The sequence below is a fragment of the Diabrotica virgifera genome, chromosome 3 (assembly GCF_917563875.1).
Source record: "Diabrotica virgifera virgifera chromosome 3, PGI_DIABVI_V3a".
In the NCBI taxonomy this organism is placed as follows: domain Eukaryota; kingdom Metazoa; phylum Arthropoda; class Insecta; order Coleoptera; family Chrysomelidae; genus Diabrotica; species Diabrotica virgifera.
Window position 1 is genome coordinate 125,413,114 of NC_065445.1, and position 17,523 is coordinate 125,430,636.

The window sequence follows — 17,523 nt, forward strand, 5'->3', positions numbered from 1 at the left end:
CAGTATTTATTAGATTTTAAGGAAATGAAGAAACAGGTCGATTTTTGATCTAATTGGGACATATTTTTACGGTACATACATCTGTAATTTGTCAACCCCCTCCCCTCCACTTCCCCCACCCATTATTTTTAAATAGGAAATAGTGGTCGTGTGTTAGAGCATTTGAAAGGTTATTCAATTCTCTATTCAGCAGTTTGACCATTGATATAATTATTTATACAGGGTGTCCAAGAAAAATTATTTTGAACTAAATTAATTGACACAAAAAGAAGAATGTGTGTAATTTATTTAACTCAAAATACATTCTACTGCTGACAGATGTCAATATTCAACCTACCAAAAGGCAGATGGGTGGCAGCTTGAACATTGAAATTAAGCGAAAACAATGTATATTTTTCAAAAAACATTTTTTTCTGTTTTGTGATAACAGTAGAATGTATTTTGAATTGAATAGGTAAATTATATAAATTCTTCTTTTTGTGTCAATTAATTCGATTAAAAAAATTTTTCTTGGACACCCTGTCTAAATAAGTATGCTAATGTTTATATTACTAAATAGAAAATTGAATAACCTTTCAAATGAGCTAGCACACAACCCCTATCCCCTATTTAAAAATAAGGGGTGGGAAAGTGAAAGGGAGGGGGTTGACAAATGACAGATGTATGTACCGTAAAAATGTGTCCCTCTTAGATCAAAAATCGACCAGTTTCGTCATTTCCTTAAAATATAATAAATACTGCCAAACATCGAGGTGGACTGTTTTCATTGGCCCACCCTGTATATTGTTTATAAGTAAAAATGATGTTTAATCTTTTGCATATTTTTTTAATACATATTGTTCTCATCAAAGTCAGAAGCAGGAGATCTGTATCAAAGAGTGTCATGAAAAAGGCTTTTTATTTGCCAATTTCTCTGGCCTTTAGGAAGAAGGGGCACAGGATATTAAAAATATTTAAATATAAAATATTAGGATGAATGCGTTTGAAAGCGAAATATTTTATTTAATTTTTTTTTTCACCTACGGCGTAATAAAAAAATCATTTTTCGATTTGAATTTTCATCCAGCAACGTGCAAGTTTTCAAAAGTAACATTGTTCTTAAAAATAAGACACTTACTTGCTAAGCATACCAGAAACCCAAATAAATAATACATTTCGAATGATTTACACCAAACTGTTCATTTCCTCAACCTCTAGCACTTTTTAGCACTTAACCGAAAACGACAATAAATATTATTTAAACTGCACTTTCCGTGTCTCGCATTCTTCGGCAAATAATTTTTACGCGTCTTGAGAATTTTTATACGAATCACCGGAATCACATCGCCGTCATAACATTTGGATGAAACACTAGAAGGTGGTGTTCCGCTGCTGATATTGATAATAATATCAATGTGAGAGTGTAGCGTAGCTTGCGTACGATTAGCGCTAGCTGGAGACCGGAGAGTATGTTTAAACTTGACTTGTGAACTAGAGTGTTTATTTTGAACTAACTTGCGCTTTCAAAAACCCTGACCAAGCAACGGTTCCATAACTTTGCGATGTCACGAGCGATAAGAATCGGGAATCAAGTTTTAGCGAATGTGACAAAAATACAATATTTATGTAAATAAATAAAATATTATGTAGGATGTAGATAGATATTAAGTTCCTTTCACCAGGGGCGTAACAGAGGCCCCCGCAGCGTGAAGCTTGCGGGGGGGCCCCAATCGCTTAGGGGCCCCATCTTGTCATCTGATATTATGTAAAAATCTGTTATTGTTATACAGTGTGTCCATAAAGTAACGCATAAATTCATTATTTCATAAACCGGCGACTTTAAGGAAAAATCCCGAACAGGTCGATTTTTATTTTTAATTTCCGATTTTTTGGCATATATATCATACTAGTGACGCCATCCATCAGGGCGTGATGACGTAATCGATGATTTTTTTAATGGGAATAGGGGTCATGTGATAGCTCATTTGAAAGGGTATTTAATTATCTATTCCATAATATAAACATTAACATAATTATTTGTACAAGGTGTTAAAAAAAACATTTTTTTAATTAAAATAACTAAAAAGAAAGAAGAATGTATGTAATTTATCTAATTCAAAATACGTTTTAATGTTGTCAGAAAACAGGAAAAAAATGTTTATTTGAAAAAAAATATTGTTTTTTGCTTAAATTCAATGTTAAAGCTGCCACTTACCAAGCTCTTGCCAGTTTGAACATTTCGTTTAAGCAAAAATCAATGTTTCTTTGTCAAATAAATTTTTTTTTCTGTTTTCTGACAGTAGTAAAACGCATTTTGAATTAAATAAATTACATACATTCTTCTTTTTGTCTCAATTATTTTAATAAAAAATATTTTTTGAACACCCTGTATAAATAATTATGTTAATATTTACATTAATAAATAGAGAATTCAATACCCTTTCAAATAAACTATAACATGACCCCTATTCTCATTTAAAAAAATCATCGATTACGTCATCACGCCTAGATGGATGACGTCACTAGTATGACATATATTCAAAATAATCGTAATTTAAAAATAAAAATCGACCTGTTTCGGGATTTTTCCTTCAAGTCGTCGGTTTACGAAATATCAAATTTATGCGTTACTTTATGGACGCACTGTATTATTTTACGTTGTGTGTTTAAAATTAAAAACATAAATTTATTAATAGACGTATTTGCCACGTGAATCATCTCATAATATCTAGAAACTTAATCCCTTCCGGCCTACCGAAATTTTATGGTAACGACAATAAACTATAATGCTTTGTACGTGACTATTGAAAGATTTGAGAATTGCAATTTGCCGAATTTTAGAACATATTTCTAAATCTAGAAATGGGTTTTCTCTTTAATCTTTACCTACGTTTAGTAGTATTTCGATGCAATTATCCAGAGGCGTAACAGAGGCCCCCGCAACATGAAGTTTACGGGGGACCCCAATATGTCAAGGGCTCCATCTTGTTATCTAATATATGTAAAAATAAAAATGTGTTGTTATATTATTTGCATACATACCTACGTTTTTTAAGCAGTGCATTATTGAAAATGAAGTTGTCCATCCGAATTAATAAAATCGTAGATATATTCGCTGATAAAGTTGTTCATCTCATAGAATAATACTAATGTAATCATTTAGTAATTTTTGTTGTATTTTATTCTATACCAATAAAGATGAAAAATGCAAGTCGTCATAAACAATGCATGAATACACCAATAGCTCAGTAAATGACAGTTTTGGAGTGAAATTATCAGCGTCACGACGGACATATTTGCTTGACAATTTGGATTTAGGTTCTAGTTACACTCCACTTCAAAGTTGGATTTATGCCGTTGGTTGCTTTTTTACTTCGGGGGGTGACACTCCTCGTTGTGGTGAAAAACATACGTTTAAAATAAGTCCGGAAATGTATAAATTTTTAATTATAAGCAACTTTTGTTCTTCTATAGAGTTTCTTTATCTATGTTAATACTTTTCAACTGTACCGGCGCTAGGGTATAAGGCGCCTGCCTGCAAAACTAGCATAACCGCCCTTTAGTCTATTTTAAATTAATATTTTGCATCGCACCAGCAGAAAAAGCTTATTTTGGCGCCCCCCAAACAGGAGCGCCCGCCTGCAGTGCATTCCTTGCAGGCCCTGCTTTTCAAGTCATTTGCGAGTGAAAATCTTTATTTTTCAAAATAAAACAACGTTTTCAGACGGGTTTTTCGAAAATAACTCAAAAATAAGTAGCAAAATATTTGGATCAAAAATATAGCTTATAAGATACATAAAAAGGTGTACTTATTCATGAAGTCTTATGACTGAAGAAAGAGTTTTATAATAACGTGTTTATTTGATTTTTTTTAGCTTCAATTTTGGTAAATCGTATTAAAACATGCATTTTTTTCACGAAAAATAAAAATATTTGATCTTTAATAACTCAAAAAATATTGATTTATTTGAATAACTTCATTACCTAACAAGTTTTACATTTTTTTATTATTTTTGGCTTAGACTTACCGTTATACTACCAGACACATAAGGAATAAAAGTAATACCAAACAGGTACAAATTTTAATTAAAATTGGACTTACTATCGATTTCTGGGGGTGCTTTTAATAAAATAATTTCCTCCAAGAAAAGTAGGGGTATCTCCCCTCAGGGTAAAAGCCTAAATTGGCACCATGTCTGTCATATCACCTTTATTTCTTGAGGTATCTTCTAACTACTCACCAATTTTCATAAAGATCGATGGAGGTTCAACGAAATCAGAGATGAAAACTTTTAGTGACTGCACTAATAAATAATAATACATAGTAATTTACAATAATTGGTCTAGCAACAACAGTCACTTGGACGTAGACGTTACTTAAATCGAAAAGTAATATTTACTACTGTTAAAGTGAAGACAATATTTATAAGTATTGTTAAAAGACTTTTATACCTGACAACAGATATATAGGGTGTTTCCAAAATAATCTGAAAAATGTTTTTTTTTTTGAGTGATATAGCCAATAGTACGCTATCAGAGTTAGTGACAGACTTTTGCCCAAAATTGTTCCGCTAAACAAAAGGCTACAATTATTAATAAAATTAGTAATTGCTCACTATTTCTATATCCTAATATAATCTTTCTGTCGACGAATGGCACTACAGCCCAAATCGACCCTTGGCTTCCTCCAAAATATGCCTCCAACCTTGCTGATTCCGCTCTGATCTTCTTCAGATTATTACGACTAGCAAATTTTGCGTGTCTGCTTCCACTTCATCCTTCAATCCTTCAGTGGTCTTCCTTTCAAACAGCCCATCAAAGTGCCTGAAGTTTAACGAATTCTGAGGTTAATGTTTTTTTTTAACAGTAGGAAGAATTCATTGTTATACCTGGATCTCTCCATACTGCGTTTTTGTTAATAGCTCCAAATATCTTCCTTAGGACTTTTCTTTCAAATATATTTTTTAGGACTTTTCTTTCAAAGACTTCCAGCCTTGTTTCTGTGTTTTCTGTCATCAGCTATGTCTTGCATCTACAACATACTATTGGTCTGCTACTGGTTTTCTAGACCCTGATTTTCGATCTCCAGTGTTTGTTTTTAGAGAAGAATATATCACGTGCGAGTGAAAAATAAGCTTTGATTCCCTTTACTATTCTCTTTTAATTTCTGGTTCCTCTGTTTCATTCCTGTTTAATGCAATGACCAAATATGTGCAACTTTCTATAGTTTCAATATGATCCAATGATTCCACTAGGTATGCGTCTGTTTCCCCTAGGATCTTGCCTGTGCTAGCCTCTTTTCTTTTAAATATTTTATTTCTAAACCGGTTTGTTTTGCCATTGTTCTTAGTTGCGAATATATTTCTGCCTCCTCTTCCGTTCTGCAAGACATAATGCTGATATCGTCGGCATAGACGGCAATCTGTATTGATTTATTTGTTAGGAGATTAGCTCTCCCTATATTCAGCTGTCTTATCGCATATTCCAAAGCCAGGTTGAATAATATTGGTGCTAGCTCGTCTACTTGCTTTAATCCTTTGACTATTGAGAAGTTCTCAGTGAGCTTATTTTGTAATCGAATTGCTATTTTCTAGTCCATTTTTGATTTTAGATTTTGAAGCAGAAGAACAAGCAGGATTTCGTACGGGTCGATCCACTATTGACCACATTTTCTCCTTAACCCAGATAATAGAAGAAAAGATGGCACGGAATCAAGTAATTCATATGTTCCTTGTAGACCTATGAAAAGCCTACGACGACGGCGTTCCACTGAAGAAGCTGTGGCAATTAATGGAAAGCACGAATAATAATATAGAATTAATAAAAGCCGTCAAAGTGCTATACAATCAACCAATAACAAAAATAAAAATAGAGACACAAATAACAACAGGATTTATAACATCAAGAGGATTAAAGCAAGGATGTTGTCTGTCCCCCACTTTATTTAAAATATACCTCGATGGTGCTTTAAAAAGGTGGAAACAAAAATGTAGAACAATGGTCCCCATTGTTTCACCACTCACCAACACTATGACCTACTTCCTTGTGGCATTTTTATAATTACGTATTTTTTATAAAAATAAAAAATAGAAAAATAAAAAGAGAAAAATCAAAGAAGCGGCTCTAATTATGCTAAATGAAACCAATTGTGTCGCAAATTCCTCGGTAGAATGCAGTAGGATGTGGTTACCCATACTGAAAGAGGAAGTCAATAGAAAGAAAATACCACGATTAGTAAGTCAATAACATATCGAGTTAGTACAAGTTTTATTTAGTATTACTTATTGTATATCTATGTAATATTAATATTATTTATAATTTAAACATATTAAAGTCAGAGTTTGGTATTAGTTTTTTGAAGGTAGATTAAATGTAAGACCAAATACTTACGATGTCGGGATAGTATCACGAGGTTTTTTCCTGTTTTTCCCTCGTGATTTACTATGGAATCTCTAACGCGAGAATTTTACTGTCATCGTTGCATTTGGTTGTCTTTTTAAAGACAGATCACATGCTATGATTTTTTGCAACGGATATTCTTGAGTTGGGATTGATTTCATGTAATCGAATGAACTATCTTTTAGTAAAGTCGTCCCAGGAACGCAACTCATAAATATTGGCGATATCATTTTAAAGTCTTCTACTTTAAAATGTATAATATACGTCTGAATTGCCAATATAAATGAGTCAGATTAAATAAATTATTAGAAGAATTTTTTACTTAGCAACAACATGTTTGTTTTATTTTAATAGTATTTTGTATTTTGACAACGAAACCCGATTTGGGCTTCGAAATGTTAATAAATTTATTTTTTAGTAAAATTGTGGCTTATTTCCCATAAAAAATACGTAACTATGACCTACGCTCAAATTTGCAGACGATCAAGTAATAATGGGTCAAAATTTTGACGATTTAAACTACGTGGCACAAAAATTAATTGAAGAGTATAATATAAGTGGTCTAGAAATAAATAAAAAGAAATCCGAATACTTGTGCATTGGAGGAAAACAAAAAGATCTCATATTAGACGATAACACCACCATAAAGCACTGCTGTGACTACAAGTATCTATACTAAATTTACAATCAAGATGCAGTAGAAATAAACAAAAAAAGACACGTTTCCAAAGTTTATACATTGTAAATTATGATTCGGGAGTGCTCCTATACTACATTCGCTCTCGCGAGATTTTTTTTGAGACATTCGGAATAGGAAACGTACAACACAAAAATTCCTACCTCACACTATTAACTGCTAAAATCAACTCAAATCAACTTAATCTTTCATTAAAAAAAGAAGAATTATTAGAAATAGTGGGAGTGTCTACTAATCTCATAAAATTTTGTGAAGTTTATTTCTACAAAATATTTTTATTTTGTACAATAAATAATTTTCTCATTTGCTATCAATACATTATAATGGTTTAAATAAATAAATATTGATTGGCGTAAGGTTTATGTTATTTTTATGTCTGTTTACTATTAATAATATTGGATATGAGCAGGTGCGTTGGTTTTGTAGTAAATTCCAGTCACTTCTGACAACTGAATTTTTCAAAAAAGAAATTACTAACGTCAGTGTCAAAAAAAATCTCGCGAGAGCGAATGTAGTATAGTAGCATTTAACGTGTCTTGGTTTGTTTATTTCTACTGCATCTTGAATGTAAATTTAGTATAGTTAACAGTATTTCGCATGATGGAACATTAGACAAAGCCATATAAGAGACAAATAGGTACGTCAGGGAGAAAAGCCATCTCAATGTTAAACAGTATTTTACGGGACCAATCCATCAGCAAAGAAAATAAAAAGAGGATATAATATGAGACTATAGTGAAAAGTAGCAATCTATACCTACCTGTGAGGTATGGCCATTGAATGAAAGAACACTGGCAACGCTGAGAGCAACGGAAATGGATTTTTGGAGAAGAGCCGCAGGAAGATCTAGAAGAAAGGATTACTAACGAAGGCATTACAGAAATAATGAGAACCAAACGAACAATCACGGATGACCTAACAACAAAACAACTTATCTGGTTCGGACAAAGAATGGATGAACAACGAATACCAAAGGAAATATTAAAATGGCAACCAGAAGGAAAGAGAAAACGAGGTCATCATCCAGCCTCAAAAGTCCACTGCTGAACATAGGCCTCCTCCCCTCGTTTCCAACACCATCTATCCTGCGCCGCTCTCATCCAGTTTTTATTTACCTTTCTTAAGTCGTCAGTCCATCTTGTAGGCGGTCGACCGACGCTTCTCTTGTCTTCTCTTGGCCTCCATTCCAGTAACCTCTTCGTCCATCGCCCATATGTCATTCTGGCTATGTGTCCTGCCCATCTCCACTTCAACCTGGCTATCCTCTCGATGACGTCAGTCACCTTTGTTCTTCTCCTGATTTCTTCGTTTCTGATGGAAAACGAGGTAGACCGAGAAAAAGTTGGAGCGAAGGAATACACAAAGAGCTGAGGGTAAGAAACATAGAAGAGGACCTATGGAACAACCGGACGAAGTGGCGATTAGAAGTCGGAAAGCGACAGAGAACGTTAGAAACCGACATGTAGTACATAGTAAGTAGTAGTGTTGTTTTTACCAGTCGGATGTGTTTTTGGGGTATGTTAAAGCTCTGCAACATTTGATACAACTTGTGTCTATTGATTGAGTCGTAGGCCTCTTTGAAGTGTATGAATATATTGTGGACGTCAATAAATGTCATATGGACCGTATTGACCAAAGAACAGTAAGACTGTTGTGGGAGGAAGTCCCAACTGGAAGGAGACCACGCGGACGCCCTCGACTCCAGTGGCGAGATAATGTAGCAGGAGACCTAAGCGCGATGGGCGTGGAGAATTGGATGGAGGTTGCTCAAGATAGAGAAGAGTGGAGGCATGTTGTTGAGTCGGCTAAAACCCACGAAGGGTTGTAACGCCACGGAGTAAGTAAGTCAATGTCATATTCCCACGATTTGTTTAGAATTTGTTTCTTTGTATTATTATTGAATGCATGAACAATATGAATTGTATTATTTTTAACCCCAGGAGACTAGTCGCATCCTGATCACCAGGTGCTTTACTTTGGAGACCTTCACCGACATGATATTAGTATCCTGCAACGCAAAATTCACCATGTTTACACTGATTTTGTATCGAATTCTCATAAAATTCCAGGAAACGAGGCCCGTCCTGGGCATCAGATGTCTCGGAGACTATCGCCGTCATGATATCCATGTTCATCGAGACCAAAAACCCGGAATAGTAAGATTAAATTCATTTCCGTCAATTATTTTCGAATTACTTTATCATTTTTCATTACTTCGAAATACATTTTGGAAAATTCATTTTCCTGATTTCATAATGCAATTTTCGTTTCGTCGTCATCACTTTAGTTCACAAACTGTTCTAAAGCTCTTATGAATCAAATGCAACAAGTTTCATTGAGATGCATCCAACTGCAAAAGTTTTGTATGTTTTGGTCTTTTTGCTGCTTCATTGTCTCACCTAAAATATGTCACATGCACGTAATTTAAATAATAAAGAAAAAGTTAGATTTGAAAAAACACAAAAAAAATAATTTAAGAGTTGCCATTAAGTCATTGTAATGTAAACAACTCAATTTGCATCTCACGTGTTGGGAAATTCAATACCTTACCTAAGGGCATTATCCTTGTTGCTATGTATCCAACCTAAGGCATTTTACTTAAGTAAGCACCTTTAATGCATCCATATAATATTTAAAGGGTTTTTACCCGAATATTTCTTTGGTGGCTCAGCTGGCGTCCAATCTGTCTAACACTGATGATGATTTTTTATAAAATCGAAAACGCTTTGTTGTGATGTAGCCCTTAAAGAGATTTTTAATAAAAAATGTATAACTTTTACAAAGGATTTTTTCCAACTTTGTGATTGATGGTATACAGCCAACTACAGGAAAATTTTTTTCTTTTCCTTGTGGATTTAAAAAAATAGTTCTGCTTCTTAAAACTTATGTCTTAAGACCAGTTTAATATTTGTCAAAACATAGATAGTCGAGGAAATAAAACTGAAAAATGGCAAAACCTCGCAATTTTTTCGTCCAGCATCGATTTGTACAAAAATTTGGAATTAGGCTCATTTCACCCCCTAGTTCATTTTCTATATAGAGCCGTTGTACGCTTTTGGTTTTTTAAGGGTGAAAACTACCCCTAATTGTAAAAAATTATAAAATAACATTTTAACTTTAATATTGTCAACATTTGGTTCTTATTAGTTACATAATGATTGTTTTATGCTTTAAGATATAACATCATAATATTTCGACCCTTACAACCGCCCTTGTTGGAGCTATATATAAAAAATTGACTTATCCTAAAAGAATAATTTCGGCTTGCATCGATTTACATAAAAATTTGACATTAGCATCATCTCACCCTGTACTTCATATTCTATATCATTCTCAAGGGAGTTGATTATTTTTAGGGGTGTAAACTACCCCTGGGATGTTAAGGGATAGTGATGCGTAAGATATAGCCTCTCCTGTTCAAATGTCAATCTCACCTGCTCGTATCGTGATCTAGATCATGGTCATCTGGTACATCCTGCTAGACAACTAACGAGGCTCTGACGTCCGAGTGTTTGCCGGGATAAGCAATCCACCATTTACTGGCCAACGGCTTCGGGCGGACGAGCTGGTAAATGGAAGGGCACTCTGTTGTCCTGAGACTGGGAAACTGGTCTCAAAGGCGGAAGAACCAAGAAAGTGGTCAACGGCATCAGAATGCAGAAGGCAACGAGAAACCACTGCATTAAAGGTCCCTGATGACATCTCTAGAAAAGCTATCATGGCAAATCCAACTAAAGTGGAAATAGTTACTAATCATGGAATACGGAAGCCAAGATTCGGCAGGGGAGGTGATCCACCTTTAGACCACAGGGCCTCCCAGTTCGTAACCCAGCGAAACCACTGTGAGAGAACTGGAAAAGTGTCTCTAAGAACAGCAGAGTTGATTATTAAAATATGTACCTGGAATGTGAAGACAATGTATCAGGCTGGAAAAATTCATAATACCATTCAAGAAATGACCAGACTCGGAATCGGTATAATGGGCATAAGCGAAATGAGGTGGCCAAATAGTGGTGCTTGTATTGTTGACAACCATATGGTATACTACTCAGGAAATGACGATGGTCAACATATATATGGGGTTGGAATAATCGTGTCTCCCCAATTACGTCAATATGTTACAAATGTTATACCTATTTCTGAAAGATTAATAATAATCCAACTGAATACTAGCCCCGTCAAATTAAATATATTACAAGTGTATGCCCCCACGAGCGATAAACCAGAAGAAGATCTAGAGCAATTCTATGAGTTGTTGATAAAGTCAATTAAACGACTTAAAAAAGAAGATATAACAATCATTATGGGTGACTTCAATGCGAAAATTGGTAAAGGGAGAAGCGGTGAATTCATAGGTGATTTTGGTCTAGGACAGAGAAATGAAAGGGGAGACAGATTAAAACTGTTTGTAGAAGAAGAAGAATTTACAATACTAAACACATTGTTCAAACTACCACCAAGACGCTTGTACACCTGGGTCTCCCCGCAAGATCAACCAGGAAACGTAATACGGAATCAAATTGACTACATAATGGTGAACAAGAGATTCCGTAATGGATGCCTATCGGTTGAGGGTTACCCCGGTGCTGACGTATCATCAGATCATGTTCCTGTTGTTGGTAAATTTAGGTTTAGATTCAAGAAGGTTGCAAAAAAGAACAGCAACAAAAAGTGCGATATGAGAATACTAAAAGATAAGAAAACAAAAGAGACAGTCGCACAGATTCTTTCAGAGAAGCTAATTAATATGGAGCAAACATATAATGCCGAAGAATCACTCCAAAATATATGTGAAACCTTTAACAACATCAGAGAAGAACATATAATAGAAAAGAAAGAGATGAGAAAAAGTTGGATGAACGACAATATACTACAACTTATGGAAGAAAGAAGAAAATCAAAAAACAACAAAATAATGTACAACACGATTCAGAGACAAATAAGAACTGAAATAAGAAAGGCCAAAGAAAATTGGTTAAAATCACAGTGTGAAGAGATAGAGTCGTTAGAGCAAAAACATGATACGTTTAACATGCATAAAAAGGTGAAACAAGCTGCTGGTCTTCAGAAATCCAACACAGCTAGCAAATTGCGAGACCAACAGGGGAATATCATCACAGACAGAAATCAAGAAATCTGCATATGGACAAAATACATACAGGAACTTTTTGATGATACTAGATCCGAACAACCTCCATCCTACATATGTGATGACCACTTACCAATCACATCAGGTGAAGTGGAAAGAGCAATATCACAACTAAAAGATGGCAAAGCTCCTGGACCTGACAATGCATATGCTGAACTCATAAAACTATTTGACACCGACGGTACTCCACGCCTAACCAAAATATTTAACGACATATATTTAAGCGGAGTAATACCAAAAGCATGGTTGAAGTCGACGTTCGTTGCTTTACCAAAGAAAACAAAGTCCGTATCCTGCAGTGATTTCCGAACCATCAGCTTAATGAGCCATATTTTAAAGCTATTTCTAAAAATTATACATCAAAGGATATATAGACTGTGCGAAGAAAAAATCAGCCGAACACAGTTTGGTTTTCTAAATGCAGTGGGTACAAGAGAGGCTCTATTTAGTATACAAGTGCTATTTCAACGATGTAGAGACGTGAATTGCGATATTTATGCATGTTTCATTGATTACCATAAAGCGTTCGGTACAGTAAAGCACGACAAGCTGATGGAGATATTAACCAATATTGGAATAAACACCTGTTATTTAAGGATTATCAGCAATCTGTACTGGAATCAAACATCATCTATCCGGACAGAGGCAGGAGAATCCGACGATATCAAAATCAAACGTGGGGTCCGTCAGGGATGTATACTATCCCCACTGCTGTTTAACATCTACTCTGAGGAAGTCTTTCAAGAAGCATTGGATGATGTTGAAGCCGGAATTAGAATTAACGGAGAATGTATCAATAACATAAGATACGCAGACGACACTGTGGTATTCGCTGACAGTTCTGAAGCCCTACAGGAGTTAATGAGCAGAATCGCAGAAGTCAGTCAGAGATACGGACTTTCACTAAACACTAAGAAAACCAAATGTATGATGATCTCTAAGAATGAACAGCAATTTGGACGAATCAGTGTTAATGGTCAACAAATAGAAAGAGTAAAAACATACACCTACCTTGGTACGAACGTCAATGAAAATTGGGACCATTCTATAGAAATCAAATGTAGGATAGAGAAAGCAAGATCTGCATTTCAAAAAATGGCAAAGTTGTTCAAATGTCATGATTTGTCGATACCCATAAAAGTCAGATTACTACGATGTTATATATTTCCTATACTGTTGTACGGAGTTGAGTCGTGGACTCTCACAGACGCCACCTGCAAGAAAATTGAGGCTATCTTATACCGACCACATTACTAATGAGGGTGTTTTGCTGAGGATGAAAAAAGAAAAAGAGCTGTTAATCAAAATAAAAACAGCCAAAATCGAATACCTCGGTCACATCATGAGGAACAGTGAGAGATATGGACTGCTGCAACTGGTCTTGCAGGGAAAAGTAGAGGGAAAGCGAGGACCAGGAAGGCGAAGGATTTCCTGGCTGAGAAATCTACGAACGTGGTTTGTAGCGTTTAAAAAACCAGTGAAAATATGATCTTTAGATTTGTATAGATTTTACAATCCCTCTCTAAGAAGTCCAAATTTTTTTATTCAGTTTTTTACTTAAATTCAGATTGCAAGGAATTTTCTAAAACCGCACCTGTATACATCTACAAAGTATTGCGCACATTTCAATGTGTTACAAGATTCCTGTTTATTTGAGACGCAAAAACAGAATTTGTAAGAAGTTTTGACAAAAGTACAGTTCTAATGCGTAGATGAACTTTCTAGAAGAAATGTTGAAAATCAATTTGATTGGTTTGTTTGAATTTGGTACAAAGATCGAAGCTCGTAATTGGCTCTGAAGAACGGAAGCCGGAAATTGCGTAGTGACAGGATCAAGGAATTTTGGCAGGAGACGGAGAAGAAAGCAGGCATTCTTACAATGGTAGTGAATCAGTAAACATCGATAGTCAGTAACCGGCTTTTTTGTGACGCAAAAAGAATTTCCAAGTAAATGGGATCTATCAAAGTTCTTCTGTGTTGTTGTTAAGTAGGTGTACCATCAGTTTGATGGTGTAGCAGTTCCTTTTTTGATGGTAAAAGTGTAATATACGCTTTGTAAAAATACTGCGTATGTATTTATGAAAGCCGGCATAGTACTAATATCGTAGTGATGAATTAAACCCAAGCCTCCCGTCTCCTGGATTAGAAAACCTATTTCCCGAGGTAAATAAGCAAATTTCTTTTGTTTTATGGTATTTTCATGGTATAATGGTATATGGTGCAATCAGTAATTTTCCATTGACATTTTCCCCTTCGAGTGACGTATGAACTACGTACGTGCTGTCAAGTGTCATGTCAAGTTTCACAATGGTGAAGTTTTGAATTTTAAGGTATAGTGACTTTTAATAATTATAAAATTCTCAAACTAATAACGTTAATTTCTTTCAACATAAAAAAATAAATCTTTTTGGAACTTAAAATACAAAAATGAAAAAGTAAATTGTTGAACAGAACAAAGAATAATTTTGCTTCCATCATTAAAATATTATTGTAAAGACATAATTTTTTTTTTTTTTTTTTTATTTAAAGTAAGCCGCATCAACCATATTGGTTATTAGCGGATGGATTTAGTGTATACAATAATGACTAAAAATAACATAATTATATGTGGTACAATATGTTACAGTCTCTTAAAAATTTCACAATATTTTCACTGGTACAGACACTAAAAATCTCCGTTATAACTGATGGGATGTTATAAGTTAGTCTTTCAGCACTATATTTGGGACACTCTGTTAATACATGTTTCACTGTTAACGGCATATCACAACTCGTACATTTTGGTTGAGGTTCCTTCTTCATTAGATATTCATGTGTAAGCTGGCTGTGTCCTAATCGAAGCCTGGTTAATACTACCTGAAAGAAACGGCTAGGAGAGTTGTTATTCCATCTTCCAAAATTTGGTTTTATTTCTTTCAACTTTGAAGATTTTTCTTCCCAAAATTTAGTCCAATTACATATAAGCTTTTGTTTGAAATACGGTTTGAGATCTTCTGCTAGTGGTTTCATTATCGGTCTGATATTTGGAGAATTTGCTATTTCTCGAGCATTTTTATCAGCTAGTTCGTTTCCTTTAATGCCTATATGTGACGGTACCCACACGAAGACTAATGTTTTGTTCTTCAGCTGCTGCATCTTGTTTTTAATTAATTTAGCAATCGGGTTGCAGGTATACATTTTTGATAGTATATGGAGGGAATTAATTGAGTCAGTAATAATAAGGAATTTTTCTGATTCGACTGTTTGTATATGGTTTAGAGCTCTGTATATTGCATACATTTCTCCAGTTATCACAGTGGATTCTGTGGGCAATTTGAAGCTTTTTATTGTGTCTCTTATAACAAATGACGATCCTACACCAGAAGTTGTTTTAGATGCATCTGTGTAAACTTGGATATATTCAGGGAAAGAAGAAAGTATTCTATTATAATTGCTTATAAATATTTGTGGATTGGTTTCGGATTTATGGTATGATAATAGTTGTAAATTTAACGTAGGCAAAGGTATTAACCAGGGAGGTGCCGTGTTTACATTTGCTGAATGTGTTGAGGGAAAGTTAAAAATTTCAATAGAGTTTAAAATGTTTTTGATCCTTAATTGAAATGGTAAATGTGTCCTTATGTTGATATTAGATAACGATGACTGAATAAGAAAAGGGTTGTCAGGTTGTAATGATTATTGTTTTGAAACGTAAGATAAACTAAGTAATTTTCGTCGTTCATGTAATGATGGCTCTCCAAGTTCCCACTCGAGGCTTGCAACAGGAGTTGTTCTGTAAGCCCCAGATATTATGCGTAATGCATTGTTGTGTATAATGTCTAAGATTTTTAAATTTGACTTTGACGCTGAAGAATATGCAATACATCCGTAGTCCAATTTTGATCGGATTAGACTTCTATACAACAGTAGTAATGTATCTCCGTCAGCACCCCATTGTTTGTTGGCTAAACATTTAAGAAGATTTATACCATTTTGACATGATATTGCCAATTGCTTAATATGTGATTTCCAACTTAAAGTTTCGTCGAATGTTAAACCTAAATATTTTATCTCTGTACATCGTTTCAATAACTTTGTGCCGAATTTTAAGGTAGGTATGTTAGTGTGAATAGGCTTTTTGGAAAAAATAATATATTGTGTCTTGTCAGCTGAAAAATTGAATCCACTCGTATTAGACCAACTATCAATTTTGTTTAGTTCTTCTTGTAAAAATTTGACCATGGAATTAATATTTTTTCCTTTTATGAACATTATCATGTCATCAGCATATAATCTAGCCTGTGCAGGTCTCTTGAGATTTTTTATAACATCATTCATTGCAATTAAAAAAAGTGTAGGGCTAATTACAGATCCTTGTGATGTTCCATTGTCCTGAGACTTAATAGTAGAATGTTCTCCATTACTTCGTACTGAAAATTTGCGTTGATGTAGAAAGTTATTCAAAAATGCCAGCATGTTTCCTTGAATTCCCCAAGTCTGTAGCTTTTTTAATATTCTGTATCGCCATGCCAAATCAAATGCTTTGTGGATATCAAAGTAAACAGCTATGCATTTCTGTTTGTTACAGAAGGCTTCATTAATTTGACTTTCTAAATGTAAAACATTATCTGTAGTGGATCTTAAGGGACGAAATCCAGCTTGTTCCGGTATGAGTAAATTGTGATGTTCCAAATGCCACATAAGTCTATTATTTATTATTTTCTCTAGCAATTTGCAAGTAGAACATGTAAGTGATATTGGCCTATATGATTCTGCTGCTGTTGCCGGCTTATTAGGTTTTAGAATAGGGATGACAATAGCTTGTCTCCATAAGTCGGGAAATTTTTGTTTACACCAGATTATGTTAAAAAGATTCAATAGGAAGTCTAAAGCTTCGTTAGGTAACTGTTGTAGGAATATTGCGGGTATGTCATCTGGGCCTGGTGATGTATTTTTTAACATTTGGACAGCTTCTAACAGTTCTGTTTTATTAATTGGAGTATTTATATCATCGTTACTAGCTACAACTTCTATTGGATTTGCTTCTTCTTCTTCCCGATAACGTAAAAAAATATTGTTGTAATTTTCATTTGTAGACTCTTGTCTGTATGTTTCAGCTAATTCTTCTACAATTTTTTTGTTTTCAATAATTAGGTTTCCATTTCGTTCTAGGTATTTTATTCCATTTTGTGTATTGACGCCAGCTATTTTCTTTACTTTTTTCCATACGGATGACATGTTAGTATTCCTGTTAATACTTTGAACGTATTTTTTCCAAGACTCTTTTTTAGATCTGGTAGTAATTAATTTTGCATATGCC

At 34.4% G+C, this 17,523-nt stretch overlaps 2 protein-coding genes across 3 annotated transcripts in view; one reads left to right on the top strand and one right to left on the bottom strand.

Moving 5' to 3' along the window:
- LOC114334835 (uncharacterized) overlaps positions 1-1,497 on the bottom strand; it is a 322,752-nt gene extending 321,255 nt beyond the window's left edge. Inside the window, exon 1 of one of the 2 annotated variants that reach the window (XM_028284940.2) lies at positions 1,118-1,497. In XM_028284940.2, the coding sequence (XP_028140741.2) occupies positions 1,118-1,154 (37 nt within the window). In that variant the 5' untranslated portion in view covers positions 1,155-1,497. The remainder of the gene's footprint in view (positions 1-1,117) is intronic. The other variant, XM_028284941.2, reaches the window with a different exon arrangement.
- The window catches only part of LOC126881299 (uncharacterized), a 341,601-nt gene that overhangs the window by 180,006 nt on the left and 144,072 nt on the right, over positions 1-17,523 (top strand). The gene's annotated exons all lie outside the window — the stretch shown is intronic.